Consider the following 16,711-nt stretch of genomic DNA (forward strand, 5'->3'; position numbering starts at 1 on the left):
TTTTGTTTATTCTTACCTACAAACACATTGAAGTTACAGAAATCTGATGAGCCAAGATTATCTGAGCAAACACATGTAACAGGAGTAGTAGTTCCTGCTTGGAAAGTGCTTCCAGCTGGAGGGTTGCAAGTAACTGCTAGACCACCCTGTTCAGCATCATTACAAGTGGGGGATGTTGTAAAACTGTTGACAGTGCCAACTGGACAACCAGACAACACAGGTGCATTGTTTGCAGCTGCTGAATGAACAAAAAAAACACAACTTGAAGAATTGTGAAATAAATGAGATTATTTGATGTTTAAAGTAGAAAGCAGCCTTATTTTCTGAATTCCACTTTTGTATTTTCAGATTATTCATTTGAATTGTATGCATAAAGCCTCAATTAGTATTCTAGTATTAATAAGAAGATTGTGCTTCCATCTCAACGCATAAATCTGTATAAACAAGAAATAGTAACAAGTGAAATTTATAATTGGATATAACCCCAACAGTTTCATAGTGTTTAATCATGTGACCAATGATCCCTAATGTCCTCAACTAATTCCCTTGACTAAAGAAGCCAAAACCTCAATTAGTATTCTAGTATTAATAAGAAGATTGTGCTTCCATCTCAACGCAGAGTAAGGATAAACAAGATATAAGAACAAATGAAATTTATTATTGGATATAACCTCAATAGTTTCATAGTGTTTAATCATGTGACCAATGATCCCCAATGTCCTCAACTAATTCCCTTGACTAAAGAAGACAAAATGAAATTCAATGAGATTATATGTCACCCAAGTCTTGTATATTCTTACCTACAAACACATTGAAGTTACAGAAATCTGATGCGCCAAGATTATCTGAGCAAAAGCATGTAACAGGAGTAGTAGTTCCTGCTTGGAAAGTGCTTCCAGCTGCAGGGTTGCAATTGACTGTTAGAGTACCTTGTTCAGCATCATTACAAGTGGGGGATGTTGTGAAACTGTTGACAGTGCCAACTGGACAACCAGACAACACAGGTGCATTGTTTGCAGCTGCTGAATGAACAAAAAAAAACACAGCTTGAAGAATTGTCAAATAAATGAGATTATTTGATGTTAAAAGTAGAAAGCAGCCTTATTTTCTGAGTTCCACTTTTGTTTTTTCAGATTATTCATTTGAAATTTATGCATAAAGCCTCATTTAGTATTCTAGTATTAATAAGAAGATTGTGCTTCCATCTCAATGCACAGATCTGGATAAACAAAATATTATAACAAATGAAATTTATAATTGGATATAACCCCAATAGTTTCATAGTGTTTAATCATGTGACCAATGATCCCCAATGTCCTCAACTAATTCCCTTGACTAAAGAAGACAAAATGAAATTCAATGAGATTATACGTCACCCAAGTCTTGTATATTCTTACCTACAAACACATTGAAGTTACAGAAATCTGATGAGCCAAGATTATCTGAGCAAAAGCATGTAACAGGAGTAGTAGTTCCTGCTTGGAAAGTGCTTCCAGCTGCAGGGTTGCAATTGACTGTTAGAGTACCTTGTTCAGCATCATTACAAGTGGGGGATGTTGTGAAACTGTTGACAGTGCCAACTGGACAACCAGACAACACAGGTGCATTGTTTGCAGTTGCTGAATGAACAAAAAAAAAACACAGCTTGAAGAATTGTCAAATAAATGAGATTATTTGATGTTAAAAGTAGAAAGCAGCCTTATTTTCTGAGTTCCACTTTTGTTTTTTCAGATTATTCATTTGAAATTTATGCATAAAGCCTCATTTAGTATTCTAGTATTAATAAGAAGATTGTGCTTCCATCTCAATGCACAGATCTGGATAAACAAAATATTATAACAAATGAAATTTATAATTGGATATAACCCCAATAGTTTCATAGTGTTTAATCATGTGACCAATGATCCCCAATGTCCTCAACTAATTCCCTTGACTAAAGAAGACAAAATGAAATTCAATGAGATTATACGTCACCCAAGTCTTGTATATTCTTACCTACAAACACATTGAAGTTACAGAAATCTGATGAGCCAAGATTATCTGAGCAAAAGCATGTAACAGGAGTAGTAGTTCCTGCTTGGAAAGTGCTTCCAGCTGGAGGGTTGCAATTGACTGTTAGAGTACCTTGTTCAGCATCATTACAAGTGGGGGATGTTGTGAAACTGTTGACAGTGCCAACTGGACAACCAGACAACACAGGTGCATTGTTTGCAGCTGCTGAATGAACAAAAAAAACACAACTTGAAGAATTGTCAAATAAATGAGATTATTTGATGTTTAAAGTAGAAAGCAGCCTTATTTTCTGAATTCCACTTTTGTATTTTCAGATTATTCATTTGAATTGTATGCATAAAGCCTCAATTAGTATTCTAGTATTAATAAGAAGATTGTGCTTCCATCTCAACGCATAAATCTGTATAAACAAGAAATAGTAACAAGTGAAATTTATAATTGGATATAACCCCAACAGTTTCATAGTGTTTAATCATGTGACCAATGATCCCTAATGTCCTCAACTAATTCCCTTGACTAAAGAAGCCAAAACCTCAATTAGTATTCTAGTATTAATAAGAAGATTGTGCTTCCATCTCAATGCAGAGTAAGGATAAACAAGATATAAGAACAAATGAAATTTATTATTGGATATAACCCCAATAGTTTCATAGTGTTTAATCATGTGACCAATGATCCCCAATGTCCTCAACTAATTCCCTTGACTAAAGAAGACAAAATGAAATTCAATGAGATTATATGTCACCCAAGTCTTGTATATTCTTACCTACAAACACATTGAAGTTACAGAAATCTGATGCGCCAAGATTATCTGAGCAAACACATGTAACAGGAGTAGTAGTTCCTGCTTGGAAAGTGCTTCCAGCTGCAGGGTTGCAATTGACTGTTAGAGTACCTTGTTCAGCATCATTACAAGTGGGGGATGTTGTGAAACTGTTGACAGTGCCAACTGGACAACCAGACAACACAGGTGCATTGTTTGCAGCTGCTGAATGAACAAAAAAAAACACAGCTTGAAGAATTGTCAAATAAATGAGATTATTTGATGTTTAAAGTAGAAAGCAGCCTTATTTTCTGAATTCCACTTTTGTATTTTCAGATTATTCATTTGAATTGTATGCATAAAGCCTCAATTAGTATTCTAGTATTAATAAGAAGATTGTGCTTCCATCTCAACGCATAGATCTGTATAAACAAGAAATAGTAACAAGTGAAATTTATAATTGGATATAACCCCAACAGTTTCATAGTGTTTAATCATGTGACCAATGATCCCTAATGTCCTCAACTAATTCCCTTGACTAAAGAAGCCAAAACCTTAATTAGTATTCTAGTATTAATAAGAAGATTGTGCTTCCATCTCAACGCAGAGTAAGGATAAACAAGATATAAGAACAAATGAAATTTATTATTGGATATAACCTCAATAGTTTCATAGTGTTTAATCATGTGACCAATGATCCCCAATGTCCTCAACTAATTCCCTTGACTAAAGAAGACAAAATGAAATTCAATGAGATTATATGTCACCCAAGTCTTGTATATTCTTACCTACAAACACATTGAAGTTACAGAAATCTGATGCGCCAAGATTATCTGAGCAAAAGCATGTAACAGGAGTAGTAGTTCCTGCTTGGAAAGTGCTTCCAGCTGCAGGGTTGCAATTGACTGTTAGAGTACCTTGTTCAGCATCATTACAAGTGGGGGATGTTGTGAAACTGTTGACAGTGCCAACTGGACAACCAGACAACACAGGTGCGTTGTTTGCAGTTGCTGAATGAACAAAAAAAACACAGCTTGAAGAATTGTCAAATAAATGAGATTATTTGATGTTAAAAGTAGAAAGCAGCCTTACTTTCTGAGTTCCACTTTTGTATTTTCAGATTATTCATTTGAAATTTATGCATAAAGCCTCATTTAGTATTCTAGTATTAATAAGAAGATTGTGCTTCCATCTCAATGCACAGATCTGGATAAACAAGATATTATAACAAATGAAATTTATAATTGGATATAACCCCAATAGTTTCATTGTGTTTAATCATGTGACCAATGATCCCAATGTCCTCAACTAATTCCCTTGACTAAAGAAGACAAAAAGAAATTCAATGAGATTATATGTCACCCAAGTCTTGTATATTCTTACCTACAAACACATTGAAGTTACAGACATCTGATGCGCCAAGATTATCTGAGCATGAGCATGTAACGGTAGTAGTAGTTCCTGCTTGAAAATTGCTTCCAGCTGCAGGGTTGCAATTGACTGTTAGAGTACCTTGTTCAGCATCATTACATGTGGGGGATGTTGTGAAACTGTTGACAGTGCCAACTGGACAACCAGACAACACAGGTGCATTGTTTGCAGTTGTTTCGTCTGGTGACAAAAGATTAAAATACAGTGACAATTATGTGAAAGGTTTTGAAGAAAGGGACAGGTTTCTCAAGAGTGATTCTGCTGATAGCATGATGATAAGCAGGACCAGAAGGAATTTTCACTCATTATTATTATTTTCACATTATCATGAAACCATAAGTCAGTTACTGACAGGATAGAGATTATCCAATTCAACTAAAGATACAATTTTTAACTGATCAATGCAAGCATACTGTACAGTCAATAACTGACAGAATGATGGGTACCCCATTTAAAGATGATTGTTTTCTAACTCATCAATGCAAGCATATATTGGTAACTGACATCACGCTGAGTACAGTATCTTTAACACATTAATGCAAGCATATATGTCACTAACTGACAGGTCGAAAAGTAAGCAATTAAATGACAGATATATGATGTTTTAACCCTCAATGGAAGAAGACTGCACTTATCATTTACTGACAGGATGATGAGTATCCCAGTAAAAGATGGATATGTTTCTTTAACTCATCAAAAGTACCCAATTATGGATTTGGTTTTAGCACATCAATACAAGCAGGTATCCTTAACTGACACGATCATGAACACTCAATTAAATTAGATACAGCATGGTTTTTAACTCATCAAATTGTACCCAAGTAAATGATGGACATATATATGTGGGGTTAGCTCATCAATCCAAGGTTTTTGGATGATGAATACCCAATTAAATTGTATATGTTGTTTTAACTCATCAAAAGCACCCACTTATGGTTTTAGCACAACAATGCAAGCAGATATATTTAACTGACTGGATGATGAGTACCTAATAAAATGATGGATATTTGTAGTTTTAAGCTCATGAATGCAAGCATAGGGTTGTAAAACCTTGCTGAATTTCTTGCTGACACTTGCTAGTACTGGCAATTTCCCACCATATTCGTAAAGCAGTCAAGGGAGGCTGCATGCTCATGCATGGGCGGCGATCCGTACTTCCGAGTGGGGGGGATATGACCTTGTTGACTATCTAAGCGTAGCGCCACCATGAGTTGGCGCGAAGCGTACAAGAAAATTTTGGGATTAACAAACCCTCTAGATGGCCGGAAACGGCACTTCCCGAGGTTTCCAAGCGCATATACCCAACTTTAAAATAGGGATGTCATGTCCGAAATATCTCATAATCAGGATCCAAAATACTTTTTTTTTTAATTTCGGGTGTTATTTTGGGAAAATTGCCCCTGTCAATCTTGTTTCAGGCGCAACGTTAGAATGTTCGAGAGCTCTTTTATATTATTTGATGAAGAAAATGGCCTCATGCAGGCTATTATAGGCCTATACACATGCAATACACAATTACACATAGTTACATTCCTAGGTACCGATTGCTAGGGCATCCAGGTGAAACGTGTATTAAGCATTACCCTGGTAACATGAGATTCTCAGCTGTTCGAGGGAACATGTGCGTGTGTAGGCCTACTATAGGGCCTATATGAATACTATGAGGGTGCATATATGTACTATATCAATACCGTGGGCGCAATTATACATTTTGTTGTTATAGGGCCAATGAAGCCTACAGTCAACTATTCTTGCTTTATAAAGACGCTTTATTTGAAAAGATCGCACTGCGTTTATGGTAGGCGAGAAATGAAGCTAAAAAAGAGCCGTACATTAACGATGATGCATAAATGTAGGCATGAAAATATTCTTATCCCTGGCATTTGGTGGGGGGGATATGGTGTATTACATCCCCTCCACCCATTTTCATGGGGGGGATATATCCCCCCCTTCCCCCCCAGGATCGCCGCCCATGTGCTCATGCAAGCAACAAGGTATAATAAGGGCTGCCTTAATGTCCTATGATGGAGTTGTGACAAAATGTCCTAATGTTAAAATATTTAATTCATTGTTTTAAATAACTCTAAGCTTCTTGTTATTAATTATAATTCCCTTTCTTGTATACAGGTGCAGGAATTTTACCGCCTACTAGGACTGCAAATTTACTGCAAATCTGGTTTGCAAAGTTTTCCAGCCCTGTGCAAGCATAGATCATTAATTGACAGGATGATGAGATGACATCAGAGAATAGAAAATTAAAAAATAACATTCTGTTATGTGGATGAAAACTGTGATCATCTGATAAAAGGCCTATAAAGCAGCATTACGTGACCCGTGTACCATCAGACAGCACATCGGATAATTTGTGGTTTACTACTATCACCAAGTCATAGGTACTTAAAGTACCAGTCATCACCTAACTGTACCACAATAAAAACCTCATGCTGTTGGTGAATTGTGTCAAAATGTGTTGAACCTAGGGCACAAATCTTTACCAAGCTGTTCAGAAGTGACATTCATGCTATGCTAGTGATTGACCACTGGGGGCAAACTGAATTGTGTGAGACTGTCCCAAAGACTTCTACCCGTGATGTGCAGTGTTGCCCTTATATCTCCCCCATGGATCTCTATTCCCCTTGTACAGTAAAGTAACTTTCGTTAAATTCATGCCTGCCACCTATTTCCCAAAATGAATTTACCATTGCAGCTCAAGGCCTTCCCACACATGTTATCACCCTAAATAAAAAGTGCAACTTCACAACTAGACTACATGGTTAGAAGAAGTGCTAACTGTTAGTGATTTTTCATTGATAGTTAACATATAAATCTACAATGTAACAATACAGAACATATTTCACACAAACGATTCCCAAATAATCCCTAGAAGCAGTTTTTGCACAAACCGAGGGCAAAAACTGCGGAAAGAGGATCACTCAGTTTCGTGCAACTAACTTCCTAAAAAAATCATTACAGCTGCAGACAGCATCATTACACCATTTTGTGATAAATTATCCTATCACTTAGGTATGTTTTTTTAACCATATGATATATTGATCAATTGTATACACAGAAAATGTATACGTTGAATGTGATGGAAACTTCGAAAATGAGTTTCTGTATGTACAATAAGTGACATACAGTTTGTTGTGTACTATAAGCCCATTCAAATCATAGGTAGAGTAGATCTATCACAACACCTTTTACATGATTCCAAAGAAACAACAGCAATGTTGAATGTTTTCCCTTTTCAACATTGCTCAACATTCAACTTTCAAGTGCTGACTGTGGTAAGCCTACACTTTTCATTAGTCCAAATGACTGACATCTACTGTACGTTGCAGTTACAGTACATGTCATAAACTGTGCTGCCAGTTTCCTAGAAAATGTAGTGCACAATTGTCTACAACTAGTTGATTGTGTCAATGACTTATAAATAATTGGGCACAAATTTTACACGATTGTAGAATATTGTCTACAGGAGTTCAACGATGACAATACTGTGTTTGGCTTTGGGTATCTCTATCGGTGCTGTTCAATCTCCAACTCTACTCTCACCTACACCTCAAACCATAAGCCTTGTTTTCTAAAGGAATTTAGGGGATTCACCAGCAAACCACCTGAACATCAGCTATTTCAAACTTGCAATTTGACCTTCCCAAAAGAAAGAGCTAGTGTGTGTGAAGCATAAATAAAGGCCTGAGCACATATATAAGCAGACAGTTAGTTAAAGTACACTTGACTAAACAGTGTGAATTACTTTCAGAACATTAAGGTAGCTATAAGGCAATAATACTGCCCTTACTGTGAATCAAAAATCAAAACAAAACAAAAAGACAGAAAGAGAATGTTTGTTAACAGAGGGGAATGGTGACAACAATGTTGAACGAATCACTTTAACAGCCATATCGGTGGCAAAGATCTGAGATTAGAGTGACTCCACAATTGCCAATGTACAATTTTGAAAGTTTGTTTTCGACAGTTGATAGTTTGAAATTTTCAAGCATAAGCTCTCATTTTTCTTGAGTGTTGAAATGTATAAACTTATCAATAACAAAAAGCACAAAGAAATTAAACTGCTTAGAGATTCTTTGCATTATTGATAAAGGTAATGTCCTTTTTGGTGTCATGAAATGAACTTTTCTTTCCTTTTAAATTAATGTGTTGTGCAGAAGAGATGAATGCAAATAAAAAATGAAAAATAAAGTTGATAGCTTGATAGTTGTTTATTACACAGTTGCTTCAGATCAAAGTAGATCTGATAAGTGCTCCCTCTAGCAACTGCTAACAATCTTCACTACAAAAGGCAGCTACATACCTGTAGCTCAACTTAAGAAATTACAAACTGCCATTTCCCACATGTTCTAATATTCCACTTACCATCATTCACTACTATATTAAAGCTGCACGTCGCAGTAATGCCTCCAGAGGTGAATGTGTACGTCATTTGCATTGCAGCAGTGCCAAGTTGGGTGAATGTATTAGGATTTACAGGATTGTTAGCACCCGCAACACCGATGCTAGTAGGTGCCGTCCATTCAACAAATACAAAAGGAAGAGATGTCATGGAAGCTTGACTCAAAGGAAGAAAAATATCTCCAGGACAATTGTTGATCACAGGACCAGCCACTGAAATGAAAAGTGGGTATGCTCTGTTACTGAAATTGAGTGAAATAATAATGCAGCTAATTACCTAAAACATCATAATGCTCAGTTGGAGCAATGACTGTCACATAAGTCCTTGTTAAGGAAACTACATTCATGAGAATCACAAAAAAGGGGTGATGAATCAGAAATGCAATGATTCCTTCTCATCAAAAACACTTAAATTACAAAAAATAGACTATAAAGTGAACAAACAGGCATCTTTTGTTTAGTGGTGCTGGCATTATTTATGTCAAATGAAAGATTGTGAGCACACCCATTGTCACAATATCACAAAAAGATCAATTTAAGGGTTAGACTTTTTTTTATCAACATATCTAGAATTTGTGTGTCCCTATTCAGTCTACTTACTACAACTACAACGTTGCACACAAATAATTTTTTTCAATTCTCAATCATTGGTAACTTCAGTGATAAGCACAGTACTAAAGTTTGCTGACCTACCTTTGCATCTATTATGATAAACACTTGAATTGCAAAAGCAAAAACTTTATTCATAACCTACCAGTGGCCTGATCTACAACTTGCTGTGATGTTAGGCTCTGATATAAGATGCCTGTGTCTTGAAGAAAGGAGCATCTGGAAAAAAATGATATACCATTTCTAGATATTGTCAAATCGGGTCAATAAAGAATATTAGCATAGAAACATGACAAATCAAAGCAAGGGGAATCTGCAGCATAAAGATCACCATTTCTAGATACTATAACTCCAACAAGCAATACAGTAACATGCAAGTGCAAAAGAAAAGAAAGGGGCATCTGCAATATCAAGAAAACCATTTTTATTTGTAGTTGTATACTGTAAGACCAATAAGGAATAAGCACAGTTACATGCATATCCAAAATAAAAGAAAGGGGCATCTACAAAATTACGAAAACAATTTTTATTTGTAGTTGTTAACTGTAAGGCCAATAAGGAATACGCACAGTTACATGAATATTAAAGATAAAAGAAAGGGGCAGCTGCTGAGGGATGCAGCCCTAAATTCAATTACAGTGCCCAGTTAAATATGCCTGGCTATCAAGGAGGCTCATGAGAGTAAAAGATAAAACAGTGTGTTTTAATGTTATAGAAAGGCCTAGGAGTCTTCGGCATTGACTTAAATAGCACAGTAGACCGAACGTAAACTGTCATAAAGTCTCCACTTCAACATGTTGATATCCTATTACTTACATACATTATTTCCGCTAATCAAGGCTATAATTTCGACCAATAACATCATCATCATCACACAACAGAGATGGCTTAACCCTGGTTTGTAAATACTGATATTGAATCGTTAGATTAGAAATTCTTTTGCAAAGAGGCAAAAACATTATTTCATCACAAAATGCAAAATATATTAAATTTCTAACCAACCACTGCATAAAATCCAAATTGCCTTGACTCATGGCAAAATTTATGCAATTTTAATTTTTGGTTTGCTAGCAAAATAACTATCCAGGTACAATGCATCTAAACTAGTACAGTAGCTGGTTTATTAGGCTAGATGCCATGTGATAATGAAGCAGTATTATGAGTATAGTGCCTAACTAGCACTTAGTACTAGTACAGTAAAGGCTTCATAATTGACATACCCCCGTAATTGACGCACCTTCAATTATTACTAGCAACGATACAACAGGCCACCTAAACTTTTTGCAGTCAAGCAGAATTACATATTTCATGAGTTTGAATCCATTTCAGCTATTTGCTGACCAAATTGTGGTATTTTTTAAGCTTTTAACACTCTCCCCCTAGCTTTGCACGTTTTTTGGGCATTTGGAAATCTTACATCCTAAAAATAACTAACATTACCTCAATATGATAACACTATTCTCTGGGAACTGACCTGTCTGAGCTTATAGGCTCAGAGCATAGCAAACAGCATCTTAAGTTTATGGATGTAGACTAAGGCCTACACTACAGTTAGCTCATCGACGAATGTGTCAATTTAGGGGTAGGCCTATGTTCGTTGCGTAGGCACTGGACAATACATATTTTGAGATCATTACATTCCTGAGAAACTGCACCTATGAAAAATGCATAAAGTTGAGTGACTTGAATTTTTCGTTGATAGACATCGTTATTCAAATCATTAATTAAGCGTGTCCATTATGAGCCCACCATTCTACTAGTAGCATGGTCACTTCGAAGTTTGGACACCTAAGCCTTAAAACACCCCAAAACTAAATCTTCTGGTATAAATCACATGAAAATATACTTGATATGGTGTGAGAAATTTGTTATAGTACGATACACGGCCAAACTTTCTTTCCTGCAAACTGTTTTTACGTTGTATTCCAAGAAGATTCTTCGTGATTGTGGAACTGGTATTTCTTTGCTAGAGTATTGCGAAGTTCGGACACCCAACCTACAGTGTGGCGCTGGTGATAAAATTGGTGGCGCAGTTGCTCTTTCAGTAATTATAACTGACTTCATAGATCTCCGTCATTTTATTGACAAATATGTAAGTACTTTCTTGCACACGGGTCATTTTGGAGAGAAAATAACTGTAGCTTTGTAGTTTTTGGTGAAATTTGGCTCTTCCTTTAGGTTTTCATGGTGGAATCGTGTATTTCTTAGGGTGTCCGAACTTCGCAGTGTTCCGAACTTTGCAGTACTGACTATACTAGTAGCACTGACTGAGTAGGTCTAGGCCTAGTAATAGTAGTATAGGCCCTAGGCCTAGTCAGTATTGCGAAGTTCCGAACACTTCGAAGTTCGAACACCCCTAAGAAATACACAATTTCACCATGATAACCTACAGCAAGAGCCAATTACACAAAAAAACTACAAAGCTACAGTTATTTTCTCTCAAAAATGACCCATGTTCAAGCAAGTACTTACATTTTTGCCAAAAAAGTTATAGTTTTGGGGTGTTTCAAGGCTAAGCCTAGGTGTCTGAACTTCGAAGTGTCCATGCTACTAGGCCTAGGCTAGAACTTAAAGTACAGAATTATTGACTATAATTTAAAGCTGGGTGGGGTCTTAGACTTAAAACAAGGATATACGTTGGCCTAGGCTAATACAGTTTAAATTAAGCATAGAATAATCTGAAGCCTTAGCGAAGGCCAACTTTCCTAACAGTACTGTAACTAAGTTCTGTGATACTGTTACTTGTGTGTTATGTTAGACTATTGCCTACTCTCCTGCCCTAGCCTAGGCCCTAGATCTTCTTTTGTATGGCTAACGTTAAGCGTATCAAACGTACAGTAGCAAATCTACGCAGGCATACAGTTTTAGTGTTGTTGTTGTTTTTTTACTTTTGTAATGTTCCGAATTTGACTTCCGAGTTACTGTTGTAGAACCTCTCTGTTAGAAGATATTTTCAATAGACATGTGCTCTGTTTTCGAGTTGCTCGTTTTTTCTCTCCACGAAGGCATCTTATCATTCTTATGTAATAATTATTAAGTATTATTATTATTTCACTTAGCCGAGTCCGACCCCTGAGCTGTATGCCTTTATATCGGAACGGTATCGTAGGTACGGTGGAGTAGTACTCCGCGTCTCGTCAGGCTGTCATGATTTCTGACATATAGCCTAAGCTACTGTCGTCTGCATCAGTTTAGCCTATTCCATTTTAAATAAGGTTAAATTGTATGATTATTATTCTATTTTATCTAATTTGTTATTCATATTCTCCTTTAAACTAAGTTTTATCTAATACAATTTTTCTTTTAATAATATGTTAAATAATTTACAATAATTTTTTTTCGATTATTTGCGTTAAAGTGACATTATTACAACTTCTTATCCCCATCTTCAGCCACAGAAAGCCTTGCAAACGTCATGAGAGCCTTGCAACTTGCTTTCTGACAACTTTTTAGGCTACTGTCGTCTGCCATTGGCTTATTCCATTTTAAGTTAGGTAGAAAGAAATTGTTTTATAGCTGTCCGCGACATGTGTATATACATACATATATAAAAAACTATGTTTCGATGATACATAGCAATCCCTCCTCTGACAAATTGCCAAAGGCACAAGAGAATATCTTTTTCCATATATTATCAAACGGAATCTGTTTTCTTTTTATTGAGGCTTGGACTTCAGAGTGCAGAATGAGTATGAGCGGAAGTATAAGTGGTGCGAAAATTGAGGCAAATGAAGATATATATATAATTGAAATCGTACCGGTAATGAGTTAGAAAATCAAGAACGGTGGAAAAAAAACTTCCAGCCCACACCGGTATTCGAACCCGGGCCTCCCGCTTTGTACGCAGACACCCTAACCACTAGGCTATGGACGCTGATTGTATGTCCAGAGGTTCGAAACCTAAAACGGTAAGGAAGGTCGTAATGCCACTGCAGGCGTTTGTCACCGGTATGACCGGTATAACATGTATTGGCTGATACATCATCAAATGAATTTGTGATAACAGTTTATACTATTTTTATTTAGTGGCCGAGCATACATTAGAATGAGATCAACATGTAGTAGACTAAATTGTAAACCATGTTTGTAACGTACAACTTCTCCATGAGGCTTCTTTTATGTTATGTGATATCAAACCCCCAACCGTCCCACCCCATCCCCACCCCATCCCATACGCTCTCGAGCGAACTACAAAGAAGCGTATATGAAGGACGGATTGAAGCATCAAGAGGTGCGGTGTATACATATCAGGTTATTGTGCAGTGTTGAATTTAAGGGAAGATACATACAATTGCTTACCTGAATTCGATATTTCCAGTTGCAGGTGCAGCAGCCTGGTATGTGAGTACTACTGGTGTGTTCTTCAAGTTACTGTTTGTCGTTCCAACGCTGCTAGTAGTCTGAGTACCGCAATTGTAGACGTTATATTCGTTAGTAGGCAGCAAGGGATTTCCGTTGACTTGAGTAAATGTTCCAACAAGTGCATTGGTGTTAGTATCTCGAGCTTGGCATATTAACTCTCGTAAATTCCGACCAGCAGGCTGGTTGGCATGAACGGTGACTGGAATCAAGGGAAAAGTCATGTCGTAGAAGCTATACTTTTTTTTTTCATAACAAATGTTTCACAATTCGTTGCTATCATTTAGAACATGAGTAACAGGATGTAGCACTCTGGAACACCATGGGGTGTTTTCGTTTAGAATACATAACAAGCATCTCCCAAATAAACAAACATAACACAAGGGGAGGGGGTGAGAAAAGTATTAGTGTTATATGTATATATGAAGTTATTTATATTACCGTTTCATCATGTTTAAGAAAAAAGGAGGAATTTAATCAATGAGAACATCAAACACCACAGCCTACTTTGTCCCAAGAGAGGGTGTTAGACTGTTCACCCGCTCTTTTTGTGATAACCCCATACAATTGGCGCAAACTTGCACGTAGACCTAATTATATACCTAATCTGTTAACTTAAATATGCCTCAGATTGCATCATTTCACGTGTAATGTTTTCTTTCCCTTTGCGGACCCCCCAGACACACCTAAAATAGAGACGGTTTCACCCCCCCCCCCCTCTACCTCTTTGATCTGCGCCCGAGAAGTTTCACAAGCTAACAACTTAAGTATTACATTTCATCGTACCATTGCAAACTTCTCAAATTATTACATTAACAAGTGTGTACGTCAGCGGATAACGCAGACCGATTCCAACATTGGACAATACAATTCCCTTTGTCGCCCTCATTTATACCTGGTGAATGGCCATTTATCTGTGCTCATTGAGATCGTTCTATATATTATCTATATATTATATATATGATAAAGGAACAACAATTAACTGCTGTAGCCTATAGCTATAATAATGCTCAAATCAATATGGAAAACATAAACAATGAACATATGTATATTGAATTCTCGAAATAATATTTTAATCGTAAATTAACCATGTGCTTTTAATAATAATGGGTTATACTGTATCAGTTTGATTAGAAGGGAAATGCGATTTGATGGTTGTTTTATTAAGTGAAGTCAAATATTTATTTGGTCATGCAATTATTAACTGAAATGAGAATAAAGTTTAAGCAGTAAATTTCGAAGTATCATGACAAAGTCAGGCTGTATGGAATTGACTGCAGAACCCGCCAAATTTATCTTTTTAATTTCTTTACAATTGTTATTTTGGGTGATTTTTGGTCTCTACTTTCAACACGTGCTCTACATACGGATTGTGCACCTGCTATGTCGACATATATATATATATATATTATCACAAGTAACCATATAGGCATCTACACACAAACAAACAAAATACAAACTCAAAAGTATACGAGTTATGTTTTCTTTGCTATAAGGGTATGCGGGCCGAATTAACTTATGATTTGAAAAACAACAGAAAACGTGCGGGTACAATTAATGCATCACCTAGGCCATTATATGATTACAAGTGAGGAAAAATCGAAAGCGATAGAAATAGGTGTGTAATTAGGAATACTTTGAAGGTAACTAAGATGCCATGAAGAGCACCCATTTGTGCGACTATATACATGATATTACAGTTGATATTACGTTGCAAACTTACAGAAAACGCAGATTAAAGTAGAACCTATGTAACTAATGTAAATTTCGTTCATTCGGGTAAACTTTTTTACTCTTGTTTTGAGATCGCATGACGTCATAATTAGGTAACGTCACAATGTGGCAGTGTTCGTTTCCGGGCCCAGCTAAGTACCGAGGTTGAGCCATGCTAAGATATGTTACGGCGCTACACAAGATCTTTGGGATGGACGTAACGTCGTATATATGGGTTTCTTAACAACCTTAATGTGACTGCACGTCCTCAATATAACATTGCGACAGAATCCAACTAAATCTGTCAAAAGTGCAACTTGTATGGAGGTTGATATTGCAAACGACATAATTATCTCTAACAGTGGGAGTTTCGCTGCCTCCTTTTTTTTATCACTATTGAGAGAAACTCCAGCTACGTGTCTTCTCGTGAAACGATGTTTTGGTTTCTTTCAATTTTACACGAAGTCAACTTATGGAACAACTACATCATTTTATTTTGTTATTTTTTATAACTATTAACATATTTACAAAGTACAAAAGTTACCTGTAATGACGGTTCCGGCAGTGTAAAATTGCGGTGCAATTTGTATCTCGTAAGGGCTATTAGCATTAGGTTGGGCGGTTAAGCCGGTGACCCCCAGTGTATCGCATGCAAAAATCTGTGCATAAGTCGATGAGATTTCCAATGAAACTATCACGGTAAGTAATACCGCCAGTAGAGAAACCCTTGAAGCTGGTGTAGCCATTGTGTGTCCTGTCTGAGAAATCACTCCACAGGGGAAACACTAAAACACACCCTATCGTTGATCAACTTTGATGGTAAATGTGGCGTGTACCGATACTGCATGCCAATAGCAATTTTGTATCTTTCAACATTGGTTTAAGTTGACCTTACACGGTAAACGCATGAGTGATTAACAAAATCTTGTGATTACTAAGCTGTATAGTAGTAAAAAAGTTTGGTTTTTATATCACTTTCGAATTCGTCGTCGGCCTCCGTTAACAAACCCAAAATATAGTTGAAGACTTATTTCTTATACCGGCTGTGTAATAATATGTTTACGTGACCTAATAGTTTTTTTTTTAATAATAATTAAACCCAAGACAATTTTTTTAGGTTTGGCCAAAAGTTTCTTCTTTGTCAGCTAAAAAAAAACAACACGAGTATAGATGTATATGTATGATGAAGGTAATTTACAGTCTTCATCTTCAGCTAAAGAGCAACACGAGTATAGATGTATGTATGATGAAGGTAATAACAGTCTTCATCTTCAGCTAAAGAACGACACGAGTATAGATGTATGTATGATGAGGGTTATTACAGTCATCATCGTCAGCTAAAGAACGACACGAGTATAGATGTATGTATGATGAAGGTATAACAGTCTTCATCGTCAGCTAATGAACAAC

The 16,711-nt window shown here is 36.5% G+C and overlaps 1 protein-coding gene across 29 annotated transcripts in view; it reads right to left on the reverse strand.

Moving 5' to 3' along the window:
• LOC139977145 (uncharacterized) overlaps positions 1–16,133 on the reverse strand; it is a 98,658-nt gene extending 82,525 nt beyond the window's left edge. For 20 of the 29 annotated variants that reach the window (XM_071986260.1, XM_071986286.1, XM_071986281.1 and 17 more), the window contains exons 1-11: positions 15,846–16,132; positions 13,529–13,790; positions 9,375–9,448; positions 8,585–8,833; positions 4,160–4,387; positions 3,565–3,786; positions 2,780–3,001; positions 1,996–2,217; positions 1,398–1,619; positions 801–1,022; positions 17–238 (exon numbers count right to left, since the gene is read on the reverse strand). In XM_071986260.1, coding sequence (XP_071842361.1) covers positions 17–238; positions 801–1,022; positions 1,398–1,619; positions 1,996–2,217; positions 2,780–3,001; positions 3,565–3,786; positions 4,160–4,387; positions 8,585–8,833; positions 9,375–9,448; positions 13,529–13,790; positions 15,846–16,047 — 2,347 coding nt within the window. In that variant the 5' untranslated portion in view covers positions 16,048–16,132. Of the gene's footprint in view, positions 1–16; positions 239–800; positions 1,023–1,397; positions 1,620–1,995; positions 2,218–2,779; positions 3,002–3,564; positions 3,787–4,159; positions 4,388–8,584; positions 8,834–9,374; positions 9,449–12,117; positions 12,308–13,528; positions 13,791–15,845 lie in introns of those variants that run through there. The other 9 variants (XM_071986287.1, XM_071986285.1, XM_071986258.1 and 6 more) reach the window with 8 other exon arrangements.
• Between the last annotated feature and the right edge of the window lie 578 nt (positions 16,134–16,711).

This window comes from Apostichopus japonicus, chromosome 12 (assembly GCF_037975245.1).
Source record: "Apostichopus japonicus isolate 1M-3 chromosome 12, ASM3797524v1, whole genome shotgun sequence".
Lineage (NCBI taxonomy): Eukaryota > Metazoa > Echinodermata > Holothuroidea > Aspidochirotida > Stichopodidae > Apostichopus > Apostichopus japonicus.